The sequence below is a fragment of the Amphiprion ocellaris genome, chromosome 4, assembly GCF_022539595.1.
Source record: "Amphiprion ocellaris isolate individual 3 ecotype Okinawa chromosome 4, ASM2253959v1, whole genome shotgun sequence".
Classification (NCBI taxonomy): Eukaryota; Metazoa; Chordata; class Actinopteri; family Pomacentridae; genus Amphiprion; species Amphiprion ocellaris.
In genome coordinates this window covers 17,269,689-17,285,999 of record NC_072769.1, presented here as the reverse complement: position 1 = coordinate 17,285,999, position 16,311 = coordinate 17,269,689, and the positions used below count along the sequence as shown (strand labels likewise).

Genomic DNA, 16,311 nt, shown 5'->3' with positions numbered 1-16,311 from the left:
TAATCAACAGTTTACTGTATATTTAGTGCTTCCACTTGGCTGTGTAGGATTAAAAGATAGTCTTCCTATCTTCACCTCTTTAAAGACAGTCTTTCTTTGAGATACAAGAGTCTAAATACTTGTTTTTTTATGAGAAATGCAGATAAAAGGCTAAAAATGGATATAAGTTCAAGAAGAATTAATAGCGTAGACTGTTAATAACATTAGTCCTAATTAAAGAAGTTTTGAGGATATTTCTATGTTCTTTTTTACCACATACCCATGACAGAAAATTCTAGAGTTCCTCTTCTTCAGTGTGATTATTAGTTTACTGGAATGTTCAGAATCCGATAGAATTGGATGTGGCACCAAGACATGCCCCTGTACAAGGTTCTCAGCTGACCAGAGCATACTAATGCTTTCATTTCCACAGTATGATCTATTTTCTGTAAGTAATAGTGATGATCATGAGCTTTAGTCTTAAAAAATATCTATCATTTAAAATCTCATGATTCACAGTCCATATTCAAATATGTCATCGCTATGAGACCTCAAAGGGAACATGTGCTTTTTAAAATGTATTTTAAAAAGAGAGGTAAAACACAGCAAACATTTAAAAACCACAGTTATTTCAGAGATAACATTTTTAATACTTTGTTGATTAACATAAATACAATTTTGGTATCCCCATTTTCAAAAAAACATATAGGAAGAACCAGAAATAGAAATTGTTAATCAATTAATCAATCAAAAATATGTGTAAATTATGAATATAATGACAGTGTGTCAACATTTTTAGAGAAGTATGAAGCAGTTCATTTGATGGTTATCCACCCTCCACATTACTCACTTGATATTGGAAGACTAAGCTAAAGGCAACATAATTGAAAGCTCAGTGCTAACAGTTTTTCCTACGGTACTCTTACATGCCAGCTGTGCTGGTGTTAAGGGTTAGCTACCTGGAGCTACATGGCTAAAACATGGTTACTTAATTACCACTGGTTGGTCTTAGATACAATATGAATAATTGGCCTCCGGCATCCAAGGCCACTTTGCCTCAGCTCTGTTAGTGTTCAGCATCACACTGGAGTAAGTACACCCTTCGTCCGTTTCATTCTTTCACTGCACATGCTTTGAATAAATGTTATCCTGCTGAAGTGTCTATAATGATGCATAATGCTCTTAATTAGAAATAAATATGCGCTACGTGAATGAAAAAGATGCATTTGCAAAACAAAGGCACTAACAAGTCTACTGAATGGCACAAAGCATCAAATATTTGCCTTCATGATTAGAACTTTAAATAAGCTGTAACGTCAAATATGGAAAATACTATAAAATTGTCTGAATTTTAGACACACAGCACACTTCTTTTTACCTCATGACACTGCATTGGTAAATTTCATAATGCACACCTGTTATGTCTTCTTTTTTTGTTTGTTAGCATATGCTTTTTTCCTCATTTAACAGTACAGTAAAAACTTCTGGTCAGGTCAGTGTATCTGCCTCGGCTTCCGGCTATAAGTCGATCAGCATTTGTGTCACAGCCAGCAGTGCTAGTGAAAAGACTGCCAATGTGCCCACTGTGGGGTGAGGAGGGCTGCTTGATGTTGATGTTGACTCTGAAACATTACAAACAGCAGACACATTAGTCAAAGAAATTCTAAACAAATACAGTTATCTCATGAGGTTGTAATACAGCCTAATAGAAAACTAATTCCCAAGTCTGAGCTGTTGTTTTTTTTTTGTTGTTTTTGTTTTTTGTTTTTATGCTTAACAATGACCATGGACTTACAAAAAAAAGACATGGCATTCATTCATTGAATTATTAATTAAATGCAAAGCAAAAATTCTTAAAGTCTCAGCCTTTCAGTCTCGAGTAACTTACCTGCGGTAACACTGCCTGGTATTACATTCAGGGAAGAGTTGTTGGTAAGTTCAGTGCTCAACTGTGTAGTTGCAGTGCTTGCTGCAGGAACTGAGTTTTGATTTTGGAACACGAGAGTCATATTGGTAACCACTGATCCACTCCTGCAGTGACAGTGAGAGAAAGCAACACTTTTTAAAAGCAAGTCAAAAACAGATATTTAAAAAAAGTTGTCTGAGGCTGAAATTTGGGCTTACGCGAATGAATTAACTATGGAGCGAAGAAATGATGTTCCAAAGAGTCTTCTACACACTCTGTTTACCTGAAAGACAATCAAATGCTTTCAAGCATCAAATAACACCAAATAATTCTCAGTATATTTAATGAGCAGTTTTTGGTGGCATCTTACCTCAGCCACCACTGTTGCAGCTAAAGCCTGGAAAGCTGCCGAGGAAGGGTTGCTGAGATCGCTTGTAAATGTTTGGTCGAGACTAAACCGCAGTCCAAGAGTTCCCTCACTGGATGAAGGAGGGTCTGTTGCTGCAGTCGTGGCTGCTGTTGTACTAGAAGCTGCAGTCGTTGCAGCAGCAGTCGTGGTGGAAGCCGCAGTCGTTGCAGCCGCAGTCATTGCAGCAGCAGTCGTGTTGGAAGCCGCAGTCGTGGCAGCAGCTGTCATGTTAGCAGCTGCAGTTGTTGCAGCTGTTGTGTTAGAGGCTGCAGTTGTTGCAGCTGTTGTGTTAGAGGCTGCAGTCATGGCAGCTGTTGTGTTAGAGGCTGCAGTTGTTGCAGCTGTTGTGTTAGAGGCTGCAGCCGTGGCAGCTGTTGTGTTAGAGGCTGCAGTTGTTGCAGCTGTTGTGTTAGAGGCTGCAGTCATGGCAGCTGTTGTGTTAGAGGCTGCAGTTGTTGCAGCTGTTGTGTTAGAGGCTGCAGTCGTGGCAGCGGTTGTGTTAGAGGCTGCAGCCGTGGCAGCTGTTGTGTTAGAGGCTGCAGTTGTTGCAGCTGTTGTGTTAGAGGCTGCAGTCGTGGCAGCGGTTGTGTTAGCAGCTGCAGTCAGGGCAGTTGTAACAGTAGGTGCCGCAGTGGAAGCAGAAGTGGAAACTGTACAACATCAATGGTTAATCAATAAAAATATGATGCAGTCACATTTATTAAATATTAGGGTGATAACAAACAAATGAATTAAGATTTTGGATTTTATACTTACTTGCAGTAAGACTGCCTGGTATAATGTTCAGGGAGGAAGAGTTGCTGGTAAGTTCAGTACTGAGTTGTGAAGTTGCATTACTTGTTGAAGGCACTGAGCTTTGATTTCTAAATGTGAGAACCATATTGGTAACCACTGATCCATTCCTATTGTGACAGTGAAAAAGAACAACATCATTTAGGCATATCACGGAGAAATATCTTTTAAAAAAAGTTGGTGGCTGAAATTTGGGCTTACGTGAATGAAGTAACATTGGAACGAATGAAAGCTGATCCATAGAGCCTCTGGCACGCTGCGTTCACCTGAAATATATCATTCCTGTCAAATGCTTTCAAACACCAAATAAAAGCAAACAAATCTCACTTTGAAGCACATGGTTAAAATTTTGTTTTTAATGTGTAAAGAAAAGTAATAAAGCCAAATCGAATTTCAAGTAAACATGAATAGGTTATATATGTGCTGCATGTCTGTTATTTCAACAAATTCATATATTGTATGTCGTCAATTTAATTTAAAATTACAATGGCTCTGTTGCTAAAATGAATGTTGGCCACAAGAATTTTCTTATATTCATCATAGATGGTAATCGAATCATTTAAAGTCGCTTTGATTTCCATTTTCTCCATTGTCTTCTGATGCTTACAGAATATAATTTGTACATAGCAAGCTTTCAATTTAGTTAAAGAAGAGACGAGCGTGTCGTTACGTACTACATGGAAATCTTACCGCTGCAGTCACATTTGCAGCTAAGTCTTGAAATGCTTGTGACGATGGGTTGGACAGTTCTGATATGAACATTTGGTTGAGGCTGAACTGAAGACCCAGAGTTCCCTCACTGGATGAAGGTGGATTTGTTGATGCAGTGGTGTTTGGAGGGGCTGTACCATTAGGAGCAGTAGATGATGGAGCAGCAGTAGTGGTAGCTGTAGCATTAGGAGCAGAAGTTGGAGAGGATGTAACATTGGGAGATGCCATTTTGCTGAGTGGTGGTGAGGTCATGTTGACTGGTGGTGAGATTGCATTAAGTGTGGATGAGGTCAGGTTGACTGAGGGTGAGTTTGCAGTAGGTGTTGATAAAGTCATGTTGATTGGTGATGAGGTTGCATTGGGTTGTGGTGAGCTGGCATTAAGTGATTGAGATGTCATACTGATTGGTGGTGAGGTTATGTTAACTGCAAGTGAGGCTGCGTTAGGTGTGAGTGGTGGTGAGGTTGCATTGAGTAGTGATGAGGTCATGTTACCTGGTGGTGAGGTCATGTTGATGGTTTGTGAGGTTGTGTTGACTGGTGGTGAGGTTGCGTTAGCTGGTGGTGAAGTTACATTGACTGGTGGTGAGGTCATGTTGACTGGTGGTGAGGTTACACTGAGTGGTGGTGAGGTCATGTTGATGGTTGGTGAGGTCATGTTGACTGGTGGTGAGGTCATGTTGACTGGTGGTGAGGTTACATTGAGTGGTGGTGAGGTCATGTTGACTGGTGGTGAGGTTACATTGAGTGGTGGTGAGGTTGCATTGACTGGTGGTGAGGTCATGTTGACTGGTGGTGAGGTTGCATTGACTGGTGGTGAGGTTGCATTGACTGGTGGCGAAGTTGCATTGGCTGGTGGTGAGGTCATGTTGACTGGTGGTGAGGTTCCATTGACTGGTGGTGAGGTTGCATTGGCTGGTGGTGAGGTCATGTTGACTGGTGGTGAGGTTACATTGAGTGGTGGTGAAGTTGTGTTAGCTGGTGGTGAAGTTGCACTGACTGGTGGTGAGGTCATGTTGACTGGTGATGAGGTTGCACTGGCTGGTGGTGAGGTTGCATTGACTGGTGGTGAGGTCATGTTGACTGGTGGTGAGGTTGCATTGAGTGGTGGTGAGGTCATGTTGACTGGTGGTGAGGTTGCATTAAGTGGTGGTGAGGTTGCATTGAGTGTTGGTGAAGTCATGTTGACTGATGGTGAGGTTGTGCTGACTGATGGTGAGGTTGTGTTGACTGGTGGTGAAGGTGGGATAACTGGTGTTGGAATTGTTTTAATTATGTTAATGACCAAACATTTTTCACTCATCAATATATATAATCATACATTAACACGTAATGCTGGAGGTGATAAACACTGATATCTTGTTATTCCATTAAATGTGAGTGGTGACAAGAAATTCATTGGTTCTTTTAAAATAAACAGTAACAACCTTTCCTGGACTGTGTGTGTCATGGCATTACCTGATGATGAAGTTGAATTTCCCAAGGTTGTAGGTGCAGCTGTGGTTGGAGCATCGGTTGGCGGTAACACAACTGAAAATATCATTGACCAAATGAGTGATTGTGTTGTGTGTCCAAAAATTATTCACAAATTTAGACATTTGAGAAATGCCATTTATTCACACCTGTCGCAGTAATAGATGATGCGTTAACAGGAAGTGAAAGATTCCCGGAGGAGGCAGCAGCTCTCAAAGTCTCAGCTGCAGTAGTGGCATTTGGTACTGTTGTCGCGCTCTTGAATGTCAGCTTTGACTCAACAACAACGGATCCTTCGCTGTAATAGAATTGGTAAATAATTTTTTGAAAATTTTTTCATTTTATTTGGCTCTGGTGGCCATTGTTTATCTAAGGTTCTGCCACTGGCATTAAACAACTAATTAAGAATCATTAGTGGAAAGATGTATTTGTGGTGAGGTCTGTTCATATAATTCTGAATGATGTCATCAAATGTTTATGATTATGATGTTTATGAACTGTTTACAGTCAAACATAAAAATAGAAGCACATTCTTCTCCAATTCTATGACTGGCAAAAGAAAAATATGTACATTTGCTGAACAATTTAAAGAGACCTTGAAGATGTCATTGCAGAGAGTTTGACATACCTGAATCGTACAACTTCAGCTTTAACAAAGTCTGATCCAAATTGTGTTGAATATGTCGTGTTGAGCTGAGAATGATGTTTGGATGCAGATAGATAGATAGATAGATAGATAGATAGATAGATAGATAGATAGATAGATAGATAGATAGATAGATAGATAGATAGATAGATAGATAGATAGATAGATAGATAGATAGATAGATAGATAGATAGATAGATAGATGGATGGATGGATGGATAGATAGATAGATAGATAGATAGATAGATAGATAGATAGATAGATAGATAGATAGATAGATAGATAGATAGAAAGATAGATAGATAGAAAAAAGAAGGACAATAATTTTATTTAGGAAAAGAAAGGATTTCAAACTATGTCTTGGCCAAGAATATGGCAGTTTCTGGAATTAGCCACATTTTATCTTGAAAAATGGTTTTAAGCTGTCTCTGAAAAAACTCATCACCAAATAATCTAGTATGGTCATGTCTTGCCTCTGTGCCAATTACATGCATCCATGTATTAAGTGAAATCCTAAACAAATGTTCTGCCCTTCTCGTATCTTGTTGCAAGAAGATGAAAAAAAAGCAAAACAGAAAAGAAAAAGAAAATGTCAAACTCACCACTTTGGTGACATTATCTGCTAGTGCTTTGAACTCAGCTGAGGATGTGTCTGCTAGTTGTGGGCTGAAAGTCTGCTGCAACCTAAAACCCAAGTTAACTGTTGGCTCTGACGGTGGGGCCGCAGCTGGAGTGCCACTAGTTGAGATTGTTGGTGTTGCGGATGTTCCACTTACAGGTGCAGAAGTTGCATTACCTATAGATGAAATTAATATTTATGAGTCAAGAAAATACCATTTAAGACTGATAAGCTACATTCACAGACATGCATATTTTTGTGTTCATAAGTTATTGTGATTGAAAGAAAAATTTAGACTGACAGGAAAATACTGACAGTGGCAGAAGTTGCATTACCTGGTGAAGTCATGTTAACTGTTGGTGACAAAGTGTAAATGTCAAACTGACTGGTAATGAGGTTGTGTTTAGTGCTGCTGAGGTCATGTTGACAGTTTGTGATGTTGCACTGGGTAGTGGAGAAGTTGCATTGAACAGTGGTGAGGTTGCATTAGTTAGTGGTGAGATCATGTTGACTAGGGGTGAGGTCATGCTGACTGATGGTGAGTTTGCATTGAGTGGTGGTGAGGTCATGTTACCTGGTGGTAGGGTTGCATTGACTGGTGGTGAGGTTGCATTGACTGGTGGTGAGGTTGTGTTGACTGGTGGTGAGGTTGCATTGACTGGTGGCGAGGTCACATTGACTGGTGGTGAGGTTGCATTGACTGGTGGTGAGGTCACGTTGACTGGTGGTGAGGTCATGTTGACTGGTGGTGAGGTCAGGTTGAATGGTGGTGAGGTTGCATTGACTGGTGGTGAGGTCATGTTTACTGTTGGTGAGGTTGCGTTGACTGGTGGTAAAGGTGGGATAAGTGGTGTTGGAATTGTTTTAATTATGTTAATAGCATAAAACATTTCTCACTCATCAATATATATAATCATACATTAACACATGATACTGAAGGTGATAAACACTTCCTATAATCTTTGTTATTCCATTAATTGTAAGTGGTGACAAGAAATTAATCTGTTTTGTTAAAATGAACAGTGACAACCTTTCCTGGACTGTTTGTGTCATGGCATTACTGAGGTAATACTGATTGATGGTGAGGTTGCATTGAGTGGCAGTGATGTCATATTGACTGGTGGTGTTGCATTTGGTCGTGGTGAGGTCATGTGGACTGGTGGTGAGATTGCATTGGGTGGAGGTGGTGGTGAGGTTGCATTGAGTGGTGGTGAGGTCATGTTACCTGGTGGTGAGGTCATGTTGACTGGTGGTGAGGTCATGTTGACTGGTGATGACGTTGCATTGACTGGTGGTGAGGTCATGCTGACTGGTAGTGAAGTTGCATTGACTGGTGGTGAGGTCATGTTGACTGGTGGTGAGGTCATGTTGACTGGTGGTGAGGTCATGTTGACTGGTGATGAAGTTGCATTGACTGGTGGTGAGGTCATGTTGACTGGTGGTGAAGCTGCATTGCCTGGTGGTGAGGTCACGTTGACTGGTGGTGAGGTTGCACTGATTGGTGGTGAGGTCACATTGACTGGTGGTAAGGGTACATAAGTTGTGATTGGAAGGAAAATTTACAGTGACAGTAAAATACGGACAGTGGCAGAAGTTGCATTACCTGGTGAAGTCGTGTTAGCTGTTGCTGATGTCATGTTGACTGTCGGTGAGGTCACATTGACTGCTGGGGAGGTTACATGAAGGGTAGATGAGGTCATGTTGACAGTTTGTGAGGTTGCATTTAGTGGTAGTGATGTCATATTGACTGGTGGTGTTGCTGCATTTGGTGTTGGTGAGGTCATGTGGACTGGTAGTGAGGTTGTATTGGGTGGGGGTGGTGGTGAGGTTGCATTGAGTGTTGGTGAGGTCATGTTACCTGGTGGTGAGGTCACGACTGGTGGTGAAGTTGCGTTGACTTGTGGTGAGGTCATGTTGACTGGTGGTGAAGTTGCATTGACTGGTGGTGAGGTCATGTTGACTGGTGGTGAGGTTGCATTGACTGGTGGTGAGGTCATGTTGACTGGTGGTGAGGTTGCATTAACTGGTGGTGAAGTCATGTTGACTGGTGGTGAGGTCACATTGACTGTTGGAGAGGTTACATGAAGCATAGATGATGTCAAGTTGACAGTTTGTGAGGTTGCATTTAGTGGTAATGATGTCATATTGGCTGGTGGTGTTGCTGCATTTGGTGTTGGTGAGGTCATGTGGACCGGTGGTGAGGCTGCATTGAGTGTTAGTGAGGTAACATTACCTGATGGTGAGGTCATGTTGACTGGTGATGAGGTTGCATTTCCTGGTGGTGAAGTTGTGTTGACTGGTGATGAGGTTGCATTGACTGCTGGCGAGGTCACATTGACTGGTGGTGAGGTCACATTGATTGGTGGTGAGGTCATATTTACTGGTGATGAGGATGCATTGACTTGTGGTAAGGTCACATTGACTGGTGGTGAGGTTGCATTGACTGGTGATGAGGTTGTGTTGATAGGTAGTGATGTTGTGTTGATTGGTTGGGGGGTTACATTAACTGGTGGTGAAGTTGCATTAGGTAGCGGTGAGGTCATGTTGACTTGGGGTGAGGTCATGTTGAGTGGTGGTGAAGTTGTATTGAGCGGTGGTGAAGAGATGCTGACTGATGTTGAGGTCATGTTGACTGTTGGTGAGGTCATGTTAAGTGGTCTTGAAGTTGCATTGACTGGCGGTGAGGTCATGTTCACTGTTGGTGAGGTCAGGCTGAGTGGAGGTGAGGTTGCATTGAGCGGTGGTGAGGTCATGTTGATTGTTGGTAAGGTCATGATAAGCGTTGCTGAGGCTGAATTGAGTGATGGTGAGGTCATGTTGATTGAAGGGGAGGTCGTGATAAGTGGTGGCAAGGTTGAATTGAGTGATGGTGAGGTCATGTTGACTATTGGCGAGGTCATGTTGACTGAAGGTGAGGTCATGATAAGTGGTGGTGAGGTTGAATTGAGTGATGGTGAGGTCACGTTGACTGTTGGTGAAGTCATGTTGACTGTTGGTGAGGTCAGGCTGAGTGGTGGTGAGGTCATGTTGACTGTTGGTGAGGTCATTATAAGTGGTGCTGAGGTTGAATTGAGTGACGGTGAGGTCAGGCTGAGGGATGGTGAGGTTGCATTGAGCAGTGGTGAGGTGATGTTGGCTGGTGGTGAGGTTGCATTGAATGGTAGAGATGTCATATTGACTGGCAGTGTTGTTGTATTTGGTGGTGGTGAGGTCATGTTGACTGGTAGTGAGGTCATGTTGACTGGTGTTGAGGTTGCAGTGACTGGCAATGAGGATCGGTTAACTGGTGTTGGAATTTCATTGATTATGTTCATGAAATAATATATCTTACACTGGTCTATATCTATAATCACACATTAACACAGATTACTGGTGGGGATGAACTCATTATTCGTGAATGGTGATGAGAAACTAATTTGTGCTGTTGAAATGAACAGATATAAACTTTCATGAACTGTTTGTGTCATGGCAATACCTGTTGATGACGTAGTCATGTTGGCTGCTGACGAGGTTATGTTGGATGGTGATGACGTCGAGTTGGCTGCTGACGAGGTCATGTTGGATGGTGATGACGTTGTGTTGGCTGCTGACGAGGTCATGTTGGATGGTGATGACGTTGTGTTGGAAGCAGATGACGTCATATTGGACGGTGATGAGGTCGAGTTGGCTGCTGGTGACGTCATATTGGATGGTGATGACGTTATGTTGGCTGCTGATGAGGTCATATTGGATGATGCCGTGGTCATGTTGGCTGCTGATGAGGTCATATTGGATGATGCCGTGGTCATGTTGGCTGTTAGTGAAGTCATGTTGGTTGCTAGCATTGTTGCACTGGCTAGTTGAGGGAAAAAACATGAACAAAGTCAGATAAATGTAAGACTTGTATAGATTTGTGTTTTAATTCAGATGCTTCTTGATTGTAGCTAGAGCACCAGGACTATATTATTTCAGTGATATCAATGACACTGATGCCAAACTCATGTAAAAAGTCAGAGTTATGATAAAATCATGACTATCTTTTTGCTCAGTCTACAAATACAATATCAAAGTTGAAGAATATCATGTTATGAAGTTCAATAATGTAGCAAAATCTTTTAATTTTTTGGAAGCTGATAGTGTCCGATTAGGAACCGATGGTCACAAGGACTCTTTGTGAAGTTACTTATTTCAGGGTTACATTGCCTGATAGCGGTTCCATTTACAGGTGTTAAGTGTATGTTGACAAGTACTGAGGTTGTGCTGATTGCTAGTAAGGTTGTGTTGCCTGGTAGTGATTTTACATTTATTGGTGGTGAGTTTGTTGTGACTGGTACTGAACTTTTGGGTGGCATAGTGATAAAGATTCTCAGTTCAAACCTTCTGATTAAAGTTTACATGTTGTCATTATACCTGCATGGATTTTCTCTGGGTGGTCCAGCTTATTAGGTTAATTGAGATTCTTTTGGCTAATTGTGCTTTGACTAAAATTGACATTGTGTTACCAGCTACCAAATTTGCACTGACAACAGATAAGGCTGCTTGGACATGCACCTCATGTGGAAGAGGTTGTGATACTTGGTTGTGAGGTTGCACTGACGGGCAGTGTGGATGTGTTGATCAGAGGTGAGGTTGTAATGGCTGCTAATGATAAGTGACTGATGGAAAGGTTGTATTAGCTGGTGATGTTGTATTGATCAAGAGTGAGTTGATGGTGACAGTGAGTTGACTAGCAGAGATGTGGGATGGTAACAAAACATGAAGTTATAAATTAATTACTTAAATTTTACAGTTTACATTTGGTTGTTGAATGAGCTATGGATTCAATAAGAGTTGATTATCAGTGGCTGATTCAAATATTTCCCTCCAGCTGAACAGCAATGTTTGTCTTCCACATCACAAACTGGCTTTGATCCATCGAAAACAACCCATCTCTTACAGTGGAATATAACTTCATGGTTTTCTCATACAGAAAATGTAGTTACTGACATTAGCATATGATTGCTAAATGCAATTGAGGTATTCCTATATATTATTCCTTTTCCTATTATCCTTTGGCAATGATTATTTACTGCTGATACTACAAATTTTGTAAAAATATGTCAAATAAAATATGCCTTAACTATGTGAAAACAGTTGTCTTTGTTCATCTTTATTGTGAAACAAATCTTGGAAGTGTTAACTATGCCGGCAGGGTTGCATAACCACAGGTAACACAAATTCCATCTGATAAGAGATGCCTAACATTAAATTGTGGTTTAATGTGTGTACAGACTAGGCATGTGTTGTGTGTAAAGTACTACTTATGTAATTTAGTCAGGTGACAGCCTAGTTGTTTACTTATTTTTCCAACAAATCAAACCCACACAGTCCTGATAAAGCAGAATAGTTGAGATTTTAAAAAAAATCTTTTGTCAGCTTTAGATAATAAATAACTTTTGCAACAACTTTTATGTTGCAAATTGTACACACAGCTCCGTCCATTTTTGATGGCTCATTTGTCACTCTGTTCAATTATTTGCCGATATTGTAACTGACCTTTGGTGATATTTGTTGTGTGCTACAAAACATAACATTAATCTTTTCGTCTGTTTAATTAAAATTTCAAAAAAGGAGTACATGTCGGGGACGTTCTTTACATCTCGATGTTACTATAGCAGAGCTCAGCTCAATCATCGTCTGCCGTTTTTATCCCATTGAACTAAACAAATGTATTTCTCCTACTCCTTATCCTGGTAATTAAAAGTGCTATCAATCAATAAACAAAAGAAGGGATTCATCTGGCTTGGCCAAAACTGATGAATCCACCTGCGACCATCAATGACAGGCCAAATAAAACAACCAATAGGTCACCCAGGACACCTGATAAATACACTGCTTTTAGTGTACAATGTTGTGGTTAGAAAGAAGTGTCGCATTGAAAGCATGCATAGCCATATCAAGTTTCTGGATTCTAAATCATGACTATCTTACCTGTTGTCGTGTTAGTGGCTGTACTTGTTGCCACCAGTCCTATAGAGAAAAATGTGATCAATAATCAAATCTGAGTTCAGTTTCATTCATAGTAATGTAATTGTATATATTAGGTCCGTCTTAATCTTTGTCGCGTCTCTGTCACTCTCTCTTTCAGCCACTGTTTCTCTCTCTCTCCCTTTGTCTCTATCACTCACAGTCACACACACACGCACGCGCGCGTGCGCACGCACGCACGCACACACACACACACACACACACACACACACACACACACACACACACACACACACACACACATACAGTCACTAAGAAAGTCAAGTATGTGCTCCAATAAATACCTGCTAACAGGAGAAGGTATATGGCAGGATCCATCGTCCCTGTGTTCCTGTAGAATATAACTCATTATAAATACATTCAAATGAAAAACAAATATGCACATTCAGATTTCACTGTACTGGTAACATGCATTTGGTCATATATTTAACTTTTGGATATCTTATATGCTACTCGGAGAGTGTCGGAGGCTAAGCCAGCAGTTACTTTCAGTGAAGCTTCAGAACAGTACAACTATCTTAAGGAAAAAGTAGCATACTAAGCTACACCACTTTTGTAATTCACTACATTAGAAGCAGTTTTATTTGTGTTTAATTTTATTCACTTGATGCTTACACACAACTGGCGATTGCTATTCCTTGGGCTTATTCTTATTAGAGATTCTTCCAACACCTAAGTAGTCCTGCAGCTTTGAGAAAACCCATATACATTAGATATCAAAGCTCTATCAGGAATGGTGTATTTTGTCTTTTGTTAGTGATTCATCGTACAGTTTTTACAAAATTCACAAAAAACTACGTTAAAAATCCCAACTGAAATGAATGGGAAGTCGGCTGGCAACTGCCAAAAAACAAGTCCTATTTGGAACCCTGTAGCTCTGCCATATTTTATAGTAGAAATTTAATTCAAAGTTGTTTTTTTTATTAAAAAATAAGTCGAAGTCCATAAACGAGTACAAGACCATCTGTTCAAAGGGCTAATGCTCTTCTCACTGCAAGCAACCAGTGACTCACAGGTGATTGGCTAATTGATACTGGACTACACTAAAAGTAAAACTTCAAAGATGTTAAAAGGTACTGATCAGGGTTTGTGAAACATGCTGGCTTTTCAGAATGAAGTGAACATATATACATTACACCCTATGTATAATTAAAGCAGGACATATTAACCAGCAGGAGCTGCAATGCCACACTCAACATTTCCTCAGAAATGTTCAAGTTTGTATTTGGTTCTGAAACTTGTGAAATAATTGCCGTTACGAGCATGGTACAGAGAATTTAAAGTTCAACTAGTGGTGACAATAGTAGCTCAGCAGTTAGTGCGTTTGGACTACTGGCTTTGAAAGTTATGGGTCAAGCCCCAGCACCATCAAGCTGCTCCTGCTGGGCCCTTGGACAAGGCCCTTAACCCAGTCTGTTCATCATCTGTTTGTAAGGATAGGTATTTATACACAGTTTGGATTTTTTTAAATTTTATTTCTTTTTGAAAAAGTGTAAAAATAAAAGCTGGAGTCAGCCTACTTCTGTGTCTTTGCCATGTTTTAAATATTTACTGTAGGAAAAGCATGTATTTAACTCTACTGTTAAGTACCTTTGGAGAGCCCTATGGAATATTTCTAACAAAATCACTGTAGTAAAACAACAGAACAACAGAGCTTTTGACTTAAACACTGCTTAGCGCTGTTTTTTTTTTTCCTTGTCCTCTGTTTGGTACTTGTTTCTTCATAGCAGATTTTTAAGAGAGATTTACCACTCTTTATCAGCCTGAGATGCTCTGAATTGGGCATGACAACATTCCAGAGAGACAGGTTTGTGAAACTTTATGCTTATCTGACAAAGCAGACTTTCACCTACAGTTGCCTTTCAAGAGTCCAACCTGAATATTCAAGAATTTCACTAAATCATTACTTTTACGATCTTAAACTTTCCAGACTCTAAAAGAGCACATAATGGTCCAATAACATTTTTCAAAGGAAGTGTTTTGTGTACTGACCAGTTTAGGAACCATATTTTTCTCCTTTATCTATATGGATTTAATTCAATTTCCTTTAATCTAAATATTTCATTTAGAAATCCTAAAGAAATTACACAATTTTGAGAGAGAAGTCCCACTCAGTGAAGAATGATCATCAAAACAACTCAAGGTTTCTCACTCGGTTTGTGATCGAGACTTTGACTCGCTACTTCAAGACATCAACATAATATTATTATTATTATTACTATTATCTGATAATGGCACAGTTTTTTTTATAAAAATCTTTAACTTATCAAAATCTCCTGATTCAGTATTGTTCTGTCAAAGCCATAAGGGCATAAATGTTTTTGGAGATTCATGAATGTCTCTGATCAAACAGAATCAATTCTATGTATCTATTCTGCACATTTTTTTTCCAAAAGTGACGGCATTTTATATTTTCATGTAATAAATATAAATATATAGGTACTTGTCAAATACAGCTATTATCTTTACATGGGCTACTGTCTTTGAAATTCTTAGCTGCTACAGAAAAATCATTTTTTTCATTATATGCATCACATCCAGCTAACAGCACACTTCGAAGCTGACAGGGGAGCCACACCCTAATGAGCCAAGCAGTGCAAACTATCAGCACAACAACAAAGCAGACATCAATTGTAGAAATTAAGTAAATACTGTTTGGCTGATCTTTTACAGCCTCTGTAATAATATGCATATTGTAATCAATGCTTCATCCTGCATGCATTTTACAACTCTAATTTAGCAATATGATGGAATGGTACGATGGGAATCAATGGTATATTTGAAAAAAAATTACCTGAAAAATGAAAAGCAGACATTGCAGAAATTACAATTAGAATTCCACTGTTTTAATCTGAATTTGATGTGGAGAAAAGTCGTACAGGAAACCATCATTCAAGTCAAATATTTGTACATGCATGATTAAAAATTTGAAAAAGAAGAGCCAAATTTGTGGTTTATTAACAGCCTCTTCAAACATTTAAAAGTAAATTGGCAGATGCAAAGAAAGCTTTGCCTATGCCAGGCACTTTCTCATTATTAATATCTATGTATTTATTTTGTACACAGCAATGTCAATATTAAAAAATTACTTCCTTACCCAAGGGTAGTTCACCTGTCCAGGAATATTCTTATATTCACAGCAGCCTTTCAGTGAGTAGTGGAAGTTGGCGCTGTGAAGGCACCGACACACTTCAGCCCCTTGAGTCCAAAGAAATGGATGTGAAGACCTGCCAGTGGCTTCACGGTTTTTGAGAGAGAGACAAGAAATTCTTGCCTTTTTCAAAGTTTGACATAACTTGCAAGACCTGTTTTGTTGTACATAATTTCCATTGTCAGTACAATAAAGCGAGTACACATGGGGTGGAGGAGGAAGAGGTGGAAGGGGTGGATGACATAGACTTGAGAGATTTAAATGTCAATGTGATTTATTACATTAATACTGAGAAGGATCAGCGCTTAAGAGTTGATTCATTTCTTCAACATTATGTGAAAACGATAACCTTTGGCAAACCTATCTGCAACATTAGGCATAAATGAACAGCTCCATAGGCAGAAGTTCAATCGGCAAGAATATTGCATTTAGTGTTCTCTCTAAAGCATTGTAAATATTGAATTATTTCATTATTATTAGCCTACATATGATATCCTTCTGCTTCCATTAGTCATATGTACAAAAAGGCCAATTATTGCTCTCCCAAACTGAATTATTTGCAGATGTAGCTGGTTGTCTGATGCTTCTTTTGGTGATATGACATTTAATGTCACTTCCTG

The 16,311-nt window shown here is 39.8% G+C and overlaps 1 protein-coding gene across 7 annotated transcripts; it reads right to left on the bottom strand.

The window, feature by feature from the left end:
- Window positions 1–605: 605 nt before the first annotated feature.
- Window positions 606–15,796, bottom strand: LOC111576607 (mucin-2-like). Of its 7 annotated transcripts, none has more exons than XM_055010166.1 (21): window positions 15,638–15,796; window positions 12,825–12,871; window positions 12,484–12,522; window positions 10,010–10,369; window positions 8,768–8,914; window positions 8,393–8,599; window positions 8,138–8,200; window positions 7,760–8,053; window positions 7,109–7,360; window positions 6,518–6,711; window positions 5,898–5,962; window positions 5,419–5,567; window positions 5,255–5,326; window positions 4,292–5,047; window positions 3,777–3,973; window positions 3,288–3,352; window positions 3,051–3,196; window positions 2,256–2,944; window positions 2,104–2,168; window positions 1,868–2,010; window positions 606–1,601 (listed from the first exon to the last, which is right to left on the bottom strand). In XM_055010166.1, the coding sequence occupies exons 2-21, from the start codon at window positions 12,856–12,858 to the stop codon at window positions 1,498–1,500; spliced, it is 4,041 nt and encodes a 1,346-aa protein (XP_054866141.1). In that variant the 5' UTR covers window positions 12,859–12,871; window positions 15,638–15,796; the 3' UTR covers window positions 606–1,497. The 7 variants fall into 7 exon arrangements, with proteins under 7 accessions (XP_054866141.1, XP_054866143.1, XP_054866142.1 ...); XM_055010168.1 differs by having other exon boundaries at window positions 4,292–5,026; XM_055010167.1 differs by having other exon boundaries at window positions 8,138–8,197.
- Between the last annotated feature and the right edge of the window lie 515 nt (window positions 15,797–16,311).